The sequence below is a fragment of the Sorex araneus genome, chromosome X (genome assembly GCF_027595985.1).
Source record: "Sorex araneus isolate mSorAra2 chromosome X, mSorAra2.pri, whole genome shotgun sequence".
NCBI classification, from domain to species: domain Eukaryota; kingdom Metazoa; phylum Chordata; class Mammalia; order Eulipotyphla; family Soricidae; genus Sorex; species Sorex araneus.
Genome location: NC_073313.1, coordinates 142,444,495 through 142,459,282, shown reverse-complemented (window position 1 = coordinate 142,459,282; position 14,788 = coordinate 142,444,495). Strand labels below are relative to the sequence as shown.

The window sequence follows — 14,788 nt, the reverse complement described above, 5'->3', positions numbered from 1 at the left end:
GAAAAAAGAGTCCAAGGGCCGGAGCGATAGTACAGTGTATAGGGTACTTGCCTTGCGTTCAATCCATGGCATTCCATATGATTCCCTGAGCATTGCCAGGAATGATTCCTGAGTGCGGAGCCAGGAGTAACCCCTGTGCAATGCTGGGTGTAAACCAACCTCATGTAATTTAGCAAATCTCCAGATTTTCTGAGTTTTTCTATTCTATTAATAACAATATGTATTAAGCACATTGTGTATCACACCCCTCAGTGCACTCAGGAATTACTCCTGGCTGTGCTCAGAGTATCAGATGCTGGGGATTGAACCTTGGTTGGCCGCATACAACGCAAATGCCCTACCCGCTGTACTATCACTCCAACCCTCATATTTAATATTATTTTGCTTTTTGGGTCGCATCCGGCTATGCACAAGGGTTACTCCTGGCTTTGCACTCAGGAATTATTCCTGGCAGTACTCAGGGGACCATATGGGATGCTGGGAATCAAACCCGGGTCGACCAAGTGCAAGGCAAATGCCCCACCCGCTGTGCTATCGCTCTAGCCCCCCTCATATTTGATTTTTAATCATATGTCCATGAGATAAGAAACAAGGTTTATGGATAAAAGAAAGTTTCAGTGCCTTATCAAAGGTTATAAACAGGGATAAGTGGCAGAGGCAGTTTGAATGAAGATTCTGTCTCCAAACCAAATTACTTTTCATTCTATTCCCTTTATCTAGTTACACCTGTAAGTTTTGTGATCCTTTTCAGTAATAAATAAATTCCCTTTCTCTGACTAGACAGACTATATCTGTAATAGCTTATTAATTCTGTTTTTCATCCTAATTTACTCCATGCTACCTGCCTAAGACATATTTTCTTTGGCTATATATAGAGCAGTATTTCTTAGCTAAAGTGCTGTTGACATTTTGGGTAAAATAATTATGGTGGGGAAAGACTTGCCTGTGCATTATAGCATGTTTAGTGACATTCTTGCCCTCTACCCACTAGATGCCAGTAGCACTACACTACCCTGCAAGTTATGACAACAGCATATCTCAAAATATTGCCAAATGTCTCCTAGGAAGCAAAATTATTCCCATTTGAGAACTGCTGCTACTTCTATGTTGAGCTACTTCATTTCTCTCCTACCTGGCTTTTCCCACTTGTAACAGATATACTTTTCTATTCTAGGTGTGTAACCCATTAAAACATGACTATGATATTTTTGAACTTATAAAAGTCACAAATTTTAAAATTAGAACATCTGCTTTATTCCTTATTGCCATAGTAAATAAATGAACAATCTGTTGAATTTTTGTTTTTGTTATGCTTTGAAGCTTCATTTGGGTGCTCAGCGGCTACTCTTGGCTTAGTGCTCACTCAGCAATGCTCAGGGGACTACATGGTGCTGAGGATTAACTTGGGTCTTCTGCAGGCAAGACATGTGTCTCAACCCTTTGAACTATCATTCCAGACCTTAGAGTAGTTTCCTCACTTGGTCTGTTCTCAGTCTTACAGAGAAAATCATGTACCTCTGGCCCTATAAGTTTTGTTTTATTCTTTAGTTCTTATTTAGTTCACACTGGTTTACAAGAACACAAATGTTTTAGAGGTAAAGTGTTGCTACCACCAAACTGCCAGTATCTCCTTGTCACAGTCTTTCAGTTCATTCCTCATCTTGGTAACCTCAGTTCTGTTGTCAGAGTCGAAGGCTTTGCTTCTGTTGGACATTGTCTATTTTCTTGCTTTTTTTCTTTATATACAACATATGAGTGAGGTCACTTAGTATTTATCTTTTTCTTTATGACTTATTTTGAAGCAGAAGGCAAAATTTCATCTTTCTTGTAGCTGAGTATTTATCTCAGTGTATATATATCACATCTACTTTATCCACTAATTCATTATGTGTGCTTGGGTTGCATATGACTCATGGTTTATAATTAATGGTGCAAAGAATATATCTTTTCAAATTAGTGTTTTTGTGTTCTTTGGATAGGTATCAGTATCATAGGTTATAGTTTAAATGTTTTTAATAAATTGCCATATTTTCATTGTTTTAGCAGGGTACAGTGTATTTCATTGGTGCTGGCATATGAAAATGTAGAATTTCCTAAGAAAGGGAGAAAACACCCCTTCAAGGGGTCTGGGATGGAAATTTTTAACGTTAGGAGTTCTCAGAAAGGACTATTTAGCAGCTGAGGGCCTCTCTTCTTCTAACGCTGTCACTGGGGCTACTGGTCCTCTGGCTCTTCTTATTTCTGGAAGTCATGTCACCCATCAGGCCTACCAGCTTGTTCAGTGTAGCCTTAATAATCCTCATGCCTGGAAAGAAGCTGACAAAGGGGATGCTGAGAGCAATGCCAGCCCCAGCATCAAAGATGGAGGAGTGGGTATCACTGTTAAAATCACAGGAAACTCAGGGCCAGAGCGATAGCACAGTGGATAGGGCGTTTGCCTTGCATGTGACCGACCCAGATTCAATCCCTGGCATACTATATGGTCCCCCAGCACTGCCAGGAGTAATTCCTGACTGAAGAGCCAGGAGTAACCCCTGAGCATCTCTGAGTATGTCCTAAAAAGCAAAAAATAAATAAAATTTAAAAAGTCACAGGAAACTGTTCTTCATGTCATTGTATTTGGTGGCTTTCTTCAGGCTGCAGGTCAGATCCACCACTAGTTAATTGATTTTTTTTTGGTTTTTATTTTTTTTTGCTTTTTGGGTCCCACCCGGTGATGCACAGGGGTTACTCCTGGCTCTGCACTCAGGAATTACCCCTAGCGGTGCTCAGGGGACCATATGGGATGCTGGGAATCGAACCCGGGTTGGCTGCGTGCAAGGCAAACGCCCTACCCCCTGTGCTATCACTCCAGCCCCCACCACTAGTAAATTGGAAATTGGGACACAAAAAGCCAGGCCAGTCAACTGAGCATATAGTTCAGGGATAACTTTGTCCACAGTCTTGCAGTGCCATATAGAAGAAGGAATGATGTTCTTGAAAACCCCTTGGCCATCATGCTACAGTTTCCCAGAGGGGATTCTAGGTGGAACTAATGGCATGAACTAATGTCATAAGACCATTAATGATATCAGAGTTGTTGTGGATAAAATTGACAAAGGAGGGGTGGCCAATCAGTTGGTGGTGCACGAGGCATTGCTGCTAGTCTTGAGGGAGATGTCATACTTCTTCGTACCCATCTCTAACATAGGGATAGCAAAATGGGCAGAGATTATGAATGACCCATATTGTCTGAACCTTCCGGTGAATCCTAGGATGATAAAGACATCAGTGGACTCCACAACATTTGCACCAACATTGCCCCAATTGATATTGGTTGAATCTTCCTACCAGAAGATAGAGCAGCTTCCAATCCTTAACCTTCACTTGAACTTGCTGTGAGTGGAATCAAACTGGAAAATGTAGACCACTTAGTTGAGGTTAATAAAGGAGTCATTAATGGCTCCAAATTCCACTTTGCCCAAGTTAGAAGCAGCCCTTGAAACCAAGTGCCAAATTTGGCCAGATCTGCTCATTTGCCTTTCGCTCTCTTGTCTCAGAGATGTGAATGGCTCTGCACAAGAAGGAGGAGCTTCTGTCATATGGGGAGGAACAGAGAGCTTCCATACTGTTTTCTATAGAGACTGGCCTAATTTACATTCTTGCCAATATGAATGAGGATTCCTTTCTTTCCATATCCCCACCAGCTCTTTTTGTTGCTGGCCTTTTTTATATAGCCCTTTCTCACTTGGGTGGAGTGATATCTCATTGTCATTTTGATTTGCATTTCCCAGATGATCCGTGATGATGAGCAGTTTTTTCCTGTGCCTGTAGACCATCTGTATATCTTCTTTAGAGAAATGTCTGTTCAGCTCTTCCCATTTTTATGGCATTGTTTTTGTTCCATTTTGTGAATGCTTTATATGTCTTGGATATTAGCCCTTTCCCAGATGTATGGTGTGCGAATCTTTTATCTCATTCAGTAGGATGTCCTTTTGTTTTAATGATAATTTCTTTCTTAGTGCCGCTTTTCATTTTGATGTGATCATGTGATACTATTTGTTTAAATTTGTTTTTGTTTTTCTTGCCAGTGGACTCAAATCCCTGAAGACACTACCAAAGTCAATATCATGAACTGTTTTTTCCTATGTATTTTATAGATTCTGGTCTAATATCTAAGTATTTAATCTGTTTTGAGTTAGATTTTGTGCATATTGTAAGATAGTGATCCAATCTCATTCTTTTGTGACTGATCAATTTTTCCAACACCAGTCGTAGGGTGTCTTTTCTTTATTTTACAGCATCGGCTTCTTTGTCATAAATTAACTGTTCATATTTATAAGAGATTATTTCTTGGTTTTATAATTTAAGAGGAGGGGTGCCAGGGATTGATCCCAGGGACTTAGATGTATGAAGTTTATAATCTACCACTGATGACTTATAATTTTTTTCTATAGCCATGTCTCTATAGCCATTTTTGATCAGAAAGTTTCTGCAAAACTACTTCCCTAGTTCTAGGATATGTACTTCATGCAGATTGAGAATTTGCATTAGGGGCTGGAGATAAAGTACAGTAGGTAGGGCATTGTGCCTTGCACATGGCCAATCTGCGTTCAATCCCCAGCATCACATATGGTTCGCCAATATTTCCAGGACATACCCGGAATTGACCCTGAGCACTGCTGGATGTAGCCTGCCAAAACAAATAACAAGACCTTGTTTTAATCTGTTAATAACAGGAAACAAAATCCTGTTTTGTAATGATTTCTTTATAGAGAAACACTTATTTCCTTTATTTTAATTCTAAAGCTCCATCTTTCTTTTTTAGTTTTTTTGTATTAAAGAACCATGGTTTAATTGACAAATGAGAAGGAAGGAAAGAAAGGGAGGTTGCTTAAGGGAATTGATTTTGTTTCATATGTAGAGATGAGCATATGCATATACTGAAAAAAAGGATGAAGGAACTAAATTGAAAGTCTAAGAGAGTGGGGAAAGTTGAAAGGATTCAAGGTCTCAAAAATATATAATGACTTGAAACATTAGCATAGAGAAAGGGAATAAAAACTGTTATTATCTTGAAACAAGAAAGATGGAGTCAGTAGTGGCAAAGACAATGAGGCTAGAAGAGGAAAATTATGAGGCTATTATGGATAATTTTGATCACTAATGTACTTGTTGAAATCATGTGTTAATAAAATGAAGGTAGATTTTATCTTCAAATCATAAGCTGCTAGAATAGTTGCTAGGGGTGAAGTAGGAATGAGGAAGAAAATATTATCAAATGACTAAGGGGTTCAGTTATGATCAGATAGAATTTTTGAGGGATTTAGTTCATTTGATTTTTTGACATTCTTCAGTGTTCTTACAGAAATTTACAGACACATACACAGAGTTGGCTTAACCTATGACTAAAATTGACACAGTGTTCCAAAAAGCAGAAGGTCATGAGCAAATGATTAACCACAACATCAAGAATAGGAAGTTTAAGGCCCAAGAAAGGATTGTCTACTGGGAGTATTTAAAAGTGTCAGTAACTTAGTCACAGTAATGGTGAAGAACGGGATTCATGAAGTATGGATAGTAGGATGCAGTTAGAGAAGAATTTTGGAGTTTAGAATCTTAAATAATTGTTTCAGTTTGTGAGGGAGTTCAAAGTCTGCATAACTGAAAGTATGTTAATAATAATACCATTTACCATTTAACTTTATTTTATATAAAATTTAATGTAATTCTCCACTACAACCTAATGAAGTAGATAAATTTACTTTATTTTATAGATGAATTTACCCAAGTCGTGTAGCTAGTCAGTAAGAGAGCCAGAATTAGAAATTAGATTTGACACCAAAACACATGTACTTAACAATTATATGTACTACATAGAATTTTCACATTAAACATAATCAAGGGGCAGTCACAGGCTATAGAGAAACCTCAGAATTTTATAATGATTTAAAAAAACAAATATTTAAATTAAAGAAGTGTAAAAGAATCCTTACCCTTTTTGAGGCAATAATACGAAGAAAGATATTCTAGTATGGATTAATAGAGGGTAGGATTTGACTGAAATTCCTGTTTACCACCTATAACTCAGTGGATTGTAATTTTTATACCTATAGACTAGCTCCTGTGACCAAGGGTTGAAAAACCACTGTTCTAAACTGAGGAAGGTAGTCTGCAGTTTTCAGCCTCTGTGTACTTGGAAACTGGTACTAGTTCATGGTTCACTGATTTACTCTATGGCTTAATTTTTTCCTCGTTTTTTTTATAGTGCTGGAATTGAACCCAGGTCTGATGCATGCAAGTCATGTGCTTTTCTGCTAAGGCATATACCTGGGCCTGATTTAATTTTCTGAACTGTAAAATAAGAATGACAGTAATAATAATAATGATAATATGAAAATAAAAAGAGGTGTCTAATTCCACAGCATCAATTTAAGGTTTCAGTATGATAATGGATGTAAAAAGTAAATGATTATACAAATGGTTGTCGTCATGGTGATATCCTGTGTTTCCATGGGAAAAGACAAGGAGTACCAACAGATACAATTGTGCTTATCCAACATTTGTAGCTTTGTCATTTAAACTCTATTTAAAGAGATACTCTCAAAAAGTGAACTGATGAAAAATTTCCTTGAAAATGATGATTAAATGTGTTGTCCATAGACTCTTTTATTTCTTTCTTCCTTCTCAAGATAGATGTATGTATATCTTAGGTGCTTTACTGAGTAAATTAAATGTTCTTTTCTGCTATTAGGTATTAATATTAACCGAGGTCTTCTATGCCTGGGAAATGTAATAAGTGCTCTTGGAGATGATAAAAAAGGTGGCTTTGTGCCCTATAGAGATTCCAAGTTGACTCGACTGCTTCAAGGTAAGCACAAAGTGCCCCTTAAAAGTAATAGTAATTCAAAATGTTAGTGCTGAGAAAACGAAGATGAAAGAGGCAAAAGCCAGATCTTTAGATTATCACATACATAGCTGTTTGAAAATACAGAAAAAACCTATTAGCAGTAGGCTTTAAAATAAGGAAAGAGGTCTTCATATATTTTCTTTGAGAGTGAAGAAATCTGTAGAATGCCAACTATACTTAGTTCTGTGTATCTGAAAATGAAAAGGTGCCGAGAGTATCTCACCCGCACTGCAGAGCCTGGCAAGATACCCGTGGCATATCCAATATGCCAAAATCAGTAACAACAAGTCTCACATGCTCGAGACTTTACTGGTGCCCGCTTGAGCAAATCGATGAGCAGCGGGATGACAGTGATACAGTGATACAGTGAACGGTTCCAGTATCCCTCCCACCACCCCCACTCCATCCCCTCCACCCCACCCCACCTCTTTGGCAGGGCATTCCCTTTTGCTCTCTCTTTCTCCTTTTGGGTGTTGTGGTTTGCAATAAAGGTATTAAGTGGCCTCACACTCTAGAAATGTCAACATTTAACTGGGCCATGAGTTTACATAGCATCAGTTGTAGAGTGTTGGGGAGGCTCCCACCCCCACTTCAGGAAGACTCCAGAGTTCTCAACCCCAAGACTGGTGTACCTGGGATTTTTGGCAGTTTGGTTTCTCTGCAGAGTTTAGTTATGAGGCAGTGGAGTTCGGCTGTTGGCACATTGGCAGCTGTGGGGGTGTGTGTATGGCTTTCTGGGCTTCCACATGGTGGGGACAAGATCCGTTCAACTCCTAAGAGAGCTCTGACATTTTCAACTGGGAGACAAGTATACCTGTGAATTTTTGCAGCTTGTTGATCTCTTCTGAGATTTAATCATGAGTCTGTAAAGCTGGGTCAGTGGGTGAGTATACATTGCGGCCGTTGTGGAATGTGGGTCTTTTTCTGATTTTGAAGTCACTAATTCTCCTGGCACTTTGTGTACATTCTACTCATTTGATTTTATTTTCGTCCATTATTCTTTTTCAGATTCTCTAGGAGGTAATAGCCATACTCTTATGATAGCTTGTGTGAGCCCTGCTGACTCTAATCTGGAGGAAACATTAAACACTCTTCGCTATGCTGACAGGGCAAGAAAAATCAAGAACAAGCCTATTGTTAATATTGATCCCCAGAGAGCTGAACTTAATCATCTTAAGCAACAGGTATAAGGGACTTAATTTGTTGGAAAAATTCCTGGTGTCTGAGAGTGAATGATAAACTTTCTGTCACAGCTTCTTCATTAGGCATTATGAGAATTAAGTATTGTTAGTTTGGGAAAATATTAAAGTAACTCCTATTTTCATACTTGTCCTTTTTATTTTTGCTTTTTGAGTCACACCCAGTGATGCTTAGGGGTTACTCCTGGCTTTGCACTCAGGAATTACTCCTGGCGGTGCTTGGGGGACCATATGGAATGCTGCGGATTGAACCCAGGTCAGCCGTGTGCAAGGCTAATGCCCTACCCGTTGTACTATCACTCTGGCCCCTATCATACTTGTCCTTTGATATTAAGTGGTGGCATTTAAGATAAATGTGGTAAGTAAGATATGAGGCAGAGAAGTAGGCACAGATTGGATCCTGAATGCCCTTGTATGACTTGTTAAAGAGTTTGGAATTTACATTAAAGCCCAGGAACCATGTAAAGATTTTAAGGAACAGGGTGCCATAATGAAATGTGTGTGGTTTTGTTTTGCTTTTTGGGCCATATCTGCTAGTACTTTGGGGTTCTCCTAGCTTAGTGCTCAGAGAGTTGCTCTTGGAAGTGCTTGGAGGACTATATATATGGTGCTAGGGCTCGAAACAAAGTAGGCTCTTACAATAACCCAGGTGAGAACTATGACCTGATATGTAGGGTATAGAATAGAATGAGAATAGGGAAATTTAGGAAAACAAAATCAAAAAAGAAGAGTATACAAAACTTGATTGGTAACACATTTGGTGTGGAAGAGTAAGTAGAAAGAGTCAAGGTTGATTCCTAGCTCTCTTTTTTTTTCTTTTTTGCTTTTTGGGTCACACCCAGCGATGCTCAGGGGTTACTCCTGGCTTTGCACTCAGGAATTACTCCTGGTGGTGCTTGGGGGACCATATGGGATGCCGGGGATCGAACCCGGGTCGGCCGCGTGCAAGGCAAACGCCCTACCCGCTGTGCTATCGCTCCAGCTCCTGATTCCTAGCTCTCTTGCTTGGAAAATTGACTAAGTGGTATTTACTAACCATTGAGTCAGGGAATACAGAAGGGAAAAAACTAATTCCATTTTGGGTTTTTTTGAATTTAAAAAATTTTAAAGGTAGTTTGGAAATGTTTTGTGGTGGAGCAAAAATAGATTCAAAGAGATCATTAATAAGTTACTATAGGTCCTGAGAGGTAGTACAGTGGATAAGGTGCTTGTCTTGCATGAGACCTTTCTAGGTTTTATCCCTGGCATCACATATGGTTCCCCCATCAGAAACCCAAGTGTAAGACCTGTGCACATCTGGTTGTGTGTGCCCTTCCCTGCAAAGTAGTTACTACAATGATTCAAGTTAGAGGTAATAATGGCTTGATCTTAGGGGCTTAGGAGCTAATTGAAACAAAGATAAATCTTAAAGGAGCAGTTATCAAATTAGAATATTAATACTGAGCTTTGAGGAACTTTATCGTTAAAGGACAAGTAGTGGGGAAGAGACACAGCCCAACAGGTTGAAATACATGCTTGAGGCCCAGGTTCAATTTCCAGTACCACATGGTCCCCTAATCACAACCAGGAGTATGCACCAAGCTGGAAGTAGTTCCTGAGCACCACCACACCTGGAAAAGGGGACAAGAAGGACAGAATCAACTAAGTTAAAGAAAGAAGAGATAGACAGGTAGAAGGAAAAACAGAAAAGTATGATGTTGGCAAACTAAATGATACTTAAACAGTCAAATAAATGACTACAGGAAAGTGCTTTTGCAGTATAGTGATATAGTATTGCTGACATTTTTAGCAAAGGTTATTTTAGTGTATGGCAGAAATCAAATTAGAATAGATTGAAGTGACTGTCAAGGTGGCAGGCTGGGGGCTGAGGTAGCAAACGGGTTTGGGAAGAATATTGGAAACAGTTGACACTAGTAATGGAATTGGTGCTAGAACAGTATATGTCTAAAACTCAACTAGTAATAACTTTTTAAATCATTATTTAATAAAATAAAAATATTAGAGTCCCAAATTAAAAAAAAAGAAAGGCAAAAGAGGCAGTCTGCATGTTCTCTCCAACTTCAATTTTGAAGAAATTAAATCAGCCAAAAGAGATAGCAAGACTGGGGAGGTTGCCTTTGTTCTAATATGGCACACAAACTTGACCACAGTTAACAAGGATGATCCTTATAGAAAGGGGAAGTTGAAGATGCATGAAATAGCGCAAGGATAACAGATAAGTAAGATTCATAAGTTGGCGAGGAATTTGAGGTCCAAAGTACAAGCATGGAGACTGATCACAGGAGGCCAAATATACACCATTTTATTGTGGGGTGGAATGGGAGGCAATAATTGCATATGCACTCTGGTTTAAGATCTCTATCCCTGAAGCCTCCCTTTTACTATTTCTGTGATTTCCTTCCTTTTCTGTTTTTTGGAACCTTAGAGTACTTACCTAATTTATTTGATTCCCTGTATCATTTCCTACTGTTTCATGCTTAGGCTTATCTTCATCAAGTGGATTGAAAGCATGAGAATATACAATGAGAGTTTAATTTTACATTTCCCTCTACATTACTAAGCCCAGTGCTGGATATGACTTTTTTTAAATTGTTGCTCAACGGAAACTCATTTAAATGCTTAAATAAAAGGATCCCCACATTTTCTAAGTACTAGATGTTTGCATAATGCTGATTGTTTTTTTCATTGACTCATCAACCTTAATGCTTCAATAATACCTTCAATATTTAGGCTTTAAGTAAAATGACATTGGTACAAATTGTGATGGTTTCACTTATAAGGGATGAAGTAGCTTTTGATTGACAAGTGGATGTTTTCTTTGTTTCTTCTAGGTACAGCAGCTACAGGTCTTATTGCTACAAGCTCATGGAGGTACCCTGCCTGCAAATATAAAGTAAGAGTCAGACATTAATTTCAAGTCTATATTATAGAAGAGATTTTTTTTTCTTGCTTTTTGGGTCACACCCAGCGATGCTCAGGGGTTACTCCTGGCTTTGCACTCAGGAATTACTCCTGGCGGTGCTTGGGGGACCATATGGGATGCCCGGGATCGAACCCGGGTAGGCCGCATACAAGGCAAACACCCTACCCGCTGTGCTATCACTCCGGCCCCCTATTTTTTCTTAATATACTGAAGTTTCTGGGTATTACTTGATGTTCAGGTGGGACTCTTGCCAAGCTTGCTGACTGTTTAGAACTTAGTCAACTTTAGAAGACCTAATTTCATAGAAAACACATGAATTCTGTCTTCAGAAGTTTATTAATGGAATTCTGCTATGAGAAAGAGCTGTCCCTTGAAGAATTTTATTTATTTGCTTATTATTTATACACATATATAGATGTATGGATATTTATTTTATTATGGGTTTAACATCCTTCTCTATCCTTTGTTTTGTTTTTGAAATTGTCTCTGTCCATTTACGAGTTCCATCAGATTTATTTAACATGTACAATAAATGGATAGGACATTGTGAAAAAAATAAAAATAAATAAAGCAGGTGTTAAGCAGGAAAAAAAAGAACCCACACATATATGACACTCATAACTATGAGAAACTGTAATTTTATCATTGAAGTACTGGGATTTACAGTACTGTTAATCATATTTTATACATATATCATTCCAACACCACACGTATCACCATATTGTTCGCTTCCTTGCACCATTGTCTAAAATCATGCCCTCTCCCATGTAAGCTCAGTTCTAGAGACAAAAATCTCCAGTAAAAAAGCCTAATTGTATACTGATACTTTTGATTTCAGCATGACCCTTGTACAAGTTATTGGTACAACGTTATAGGGTACACAATTCCGCTTCTCTTTGTTTTATAACTTCTTTTTCCGAAAAGTGAAAAATCAGTTCTCATTACCTGCAATCTATTAATGTATTTACTCTTTTTCAGTTTGTGTGTGTGTGTGTATTGCCTTTTGGGCTAGATTGTCCACCATTTCCCAGAGTTACTGTTTCTGTTTCATTTTGGGTCCTCCTTTCAACTTGGTTAGTTTTCATTATTTTTGTTTTGTGTATGTAAAGGGTATGCGGAAGATAATGGAATTAGTCAGGTACAGAGAAAGATATAATCAGAGTGATGGTATAGCAGGTAGGTCACATGCCATACATTTGGCTGACCAAGGTTCTATCCTGGGTACCCCATATGGTCTCCTGAGCCTACCAGGAGTGATCCCTGAATGCAGAGACATGATTAAGCCCTGAAAACAACCAGGTATGGCCCAAAAACAAAAAAATAAAGATATGTTCAGAGAAAAGAAATGTAAATCAAAACCAACCATGATGAGATACCACCTCTCACCTATTAAGAGTGCTATTGTTCCAATAAACAGAGCAAAACAAAAATAACAAATTGGCGAGGATGTATGGAACTTGGAACCTTTTGTACCTTATTGAAGGGATTGCACCAGTACTGTCCTTCTGGCCCCTAATTCTTTTTTCAGTTGCTGAATGGTATTCCATTATTTTGATATAGCACATTTTCTTTATTCACCAGTTGGTAGACTTGGGTTATTTCTGTTATAAGCAACATAAGTATGACTGTTATAAGTAATATTTCCAATAATGTTAATCCGTAGAACTTTGTATGGACATGTGATTTTACTTACTGGGGGATAATACCTCTAAGTTGAGTTCCTGGGTCAGTCTTCCCATCTGATTTTCAAAGTGATTACACTCATTACGTTGTCCTCATGCTTCTGGATTTACATAATAAGCCTTTCACAGAGCTCCAGCCCCAGTCATACTTTTTATGTATCCATCATTCCAACACCAGACAGCCCGATTCGCTCCACTATTCCTAAGGACTCCTTCCATCTTCCACGTAAGCTCAATTCTATCAACAAAATCTTTTGCTCTGATGATTTTGACCCGCCCCCACATAAGTTCAGTTTTACAGACAATGTCTCCTGTTCTGATGACTTAAACCATTTGTTGTTCCTTTACAGTGTTTCTGTTTTATCTTATATTGGGATAGAGCTCTTTTTTATTGTGTACTTAGTGACACACCCATAGGTGAATAGAGCTAATTTTCTGGGATTAAAAAAATGAAATCAATGATAAATTGATCAAACATATATATATATATATTTTTTTTTCAGAAACTACTGTTAGCTTCTAACCAGTGTTTCTTAAAGTGAATGATACTGTTCCCATGGATGGCACTGAACAAAATTAGGAGATAATGATATCCTCAGTTGCAATTGGGAGGCACTTTCTTTTTTTACTTAGAGATAGCAGACTTTTTTGTTTGTTTTTGGACCGCACACCAGTGATGCTCAGGCTCTGTGCTCATGGGACACTGCTGACTATATGCATGTGATGCTGGGGATCCAATGAGGGTGAAGTGCGTGTAAGGCAAGCACCTTAAACCCTGCACTACTACAAATCCCACAAAGGTAGATTTTTAGGAGGAAGGCCACTGACAAATTTTTTTCTAAAAATGGGATAGTATGCTGAATAATTTTGGGTGCCTCTGTCCTAAACCTTTTTTCCTTTATTTTAAATTAAATTTTTCCTGTTCCCTTTTCTTAAAACCTCTTTCCTTTAAAAAATTTTTTTGATCACACCAATGGCCTCGTGGTTTACTGCTTTGTCTGTGCTCTGAGAATACTTCTGCTCTTGTTTGGGGAAACATGAGGTGCTAGGAATTGAACCTGGGTCTGCAAGGCAAGTACCTTGTTCCTCTATTGTCTTTTTGGCTCCAAAACCCAAGCTTTGTATACTGTGGGTTGTGTATGGCTCTAAATAGGGTAGTGTAGCATTTTCAAATTTGCTGTAGACCTGGAGTGATATTACAGTGGATACAGCACTTGCCTTCCACATGACCAACCTGGTTTCCATCCCTGGTACCTCATATGGTTTCCCAAGCCTCATCAGTGATAATTAAGTTCAGCATCAGGAGTATGCTTTGAGTACCATTCAATATGGTTCAAAAACCAAATAAATAAATAAATAAATTTGTTTTAAAATAAATTCATTCATGAATTACAACCATTAACTGACTTGTATTCCTGTTTTACACAATTGTTCTTTAATCAGTGGTTATTTGATTTGCATTCCTGTTTTATATACATGTATACTTGGGGTTGTGTAAAAATTTTTCAGGTGAAAAGGGGTTGTAAGTGGAAAATAGAGAAATCCTGTTCTAAACCACTAAAGTATTTGGGGCAAATGTTTGTTGTTCATCCAATTGACTATCTAACTGGGAGAATAGGCTACAATGGATGTACTTTCTCCATACTTGGAGGGGTTAATTTTAAGTTAATCCCCTCTGCCAAAAATCAGTCATATATAATTCACTGTTGAGATAGGTGTTTTCCATTAGTATATTTCTAATATGTCACTTTGTTTTAGTGTGGAACCATCAGAAAATCTACAATCATTGATGGAGAAGAATCAGTCTCTGGTAGAGGAGAATGAAAAATTAAGTCGTGGTCTGAGTGAGGCAGCTGGTCAGACAGCCCAGATGTTGGAGAGGATCATTTTGGTGAGGCCCCTATATTAACACTAGCAATCTAAATATTTACTAGCTTTAGTTGCTAAAATCATTTTTAACATACTTATTATGAGAGCTAAACTATCTGGAAATAAGTGGATTAGTATTGTCATGTCCTCCAGAAAACTCCTCTTTGTTACATTCATGGTCTTGTAATCACAGAGAAAAAAAGCTGAAAGATTTGTCTAGTGAATA

General features: G+C 38.2%; 1 protein-coding gene across 1 annotated transcript in view; it reads left to right on the top strand.

Annotated features, from left to right (window-relative positions):
- Window positions 1-14,788, top strand: part of KIF4A (kinesin family member 4A) — a 173,626-nt gene that overhangs the window by 57,917 nt on the left and 100,921 nt on the right. The window contains exons 7-10 of the mRNA XM_055121514.1: window positions 6,734-6,850; window positions 7,898-8,073; window positions 10,920-10,981; window positions 14,452-14,584. Coding sequence (XP_054977489.1) covers window positions 6,734-6,850; window positions 7,898-8,073; window positions 10,920-10,981; window positions 14,452-14,584 — 488 coding nt within the window. The remainder of the gene's footprint in view (window positions 1-6,733; window positions 6,851-7,897; window positions 8,074-10,919; window positions 10,982-14,451; window positions 14,585-14,788) is intronic.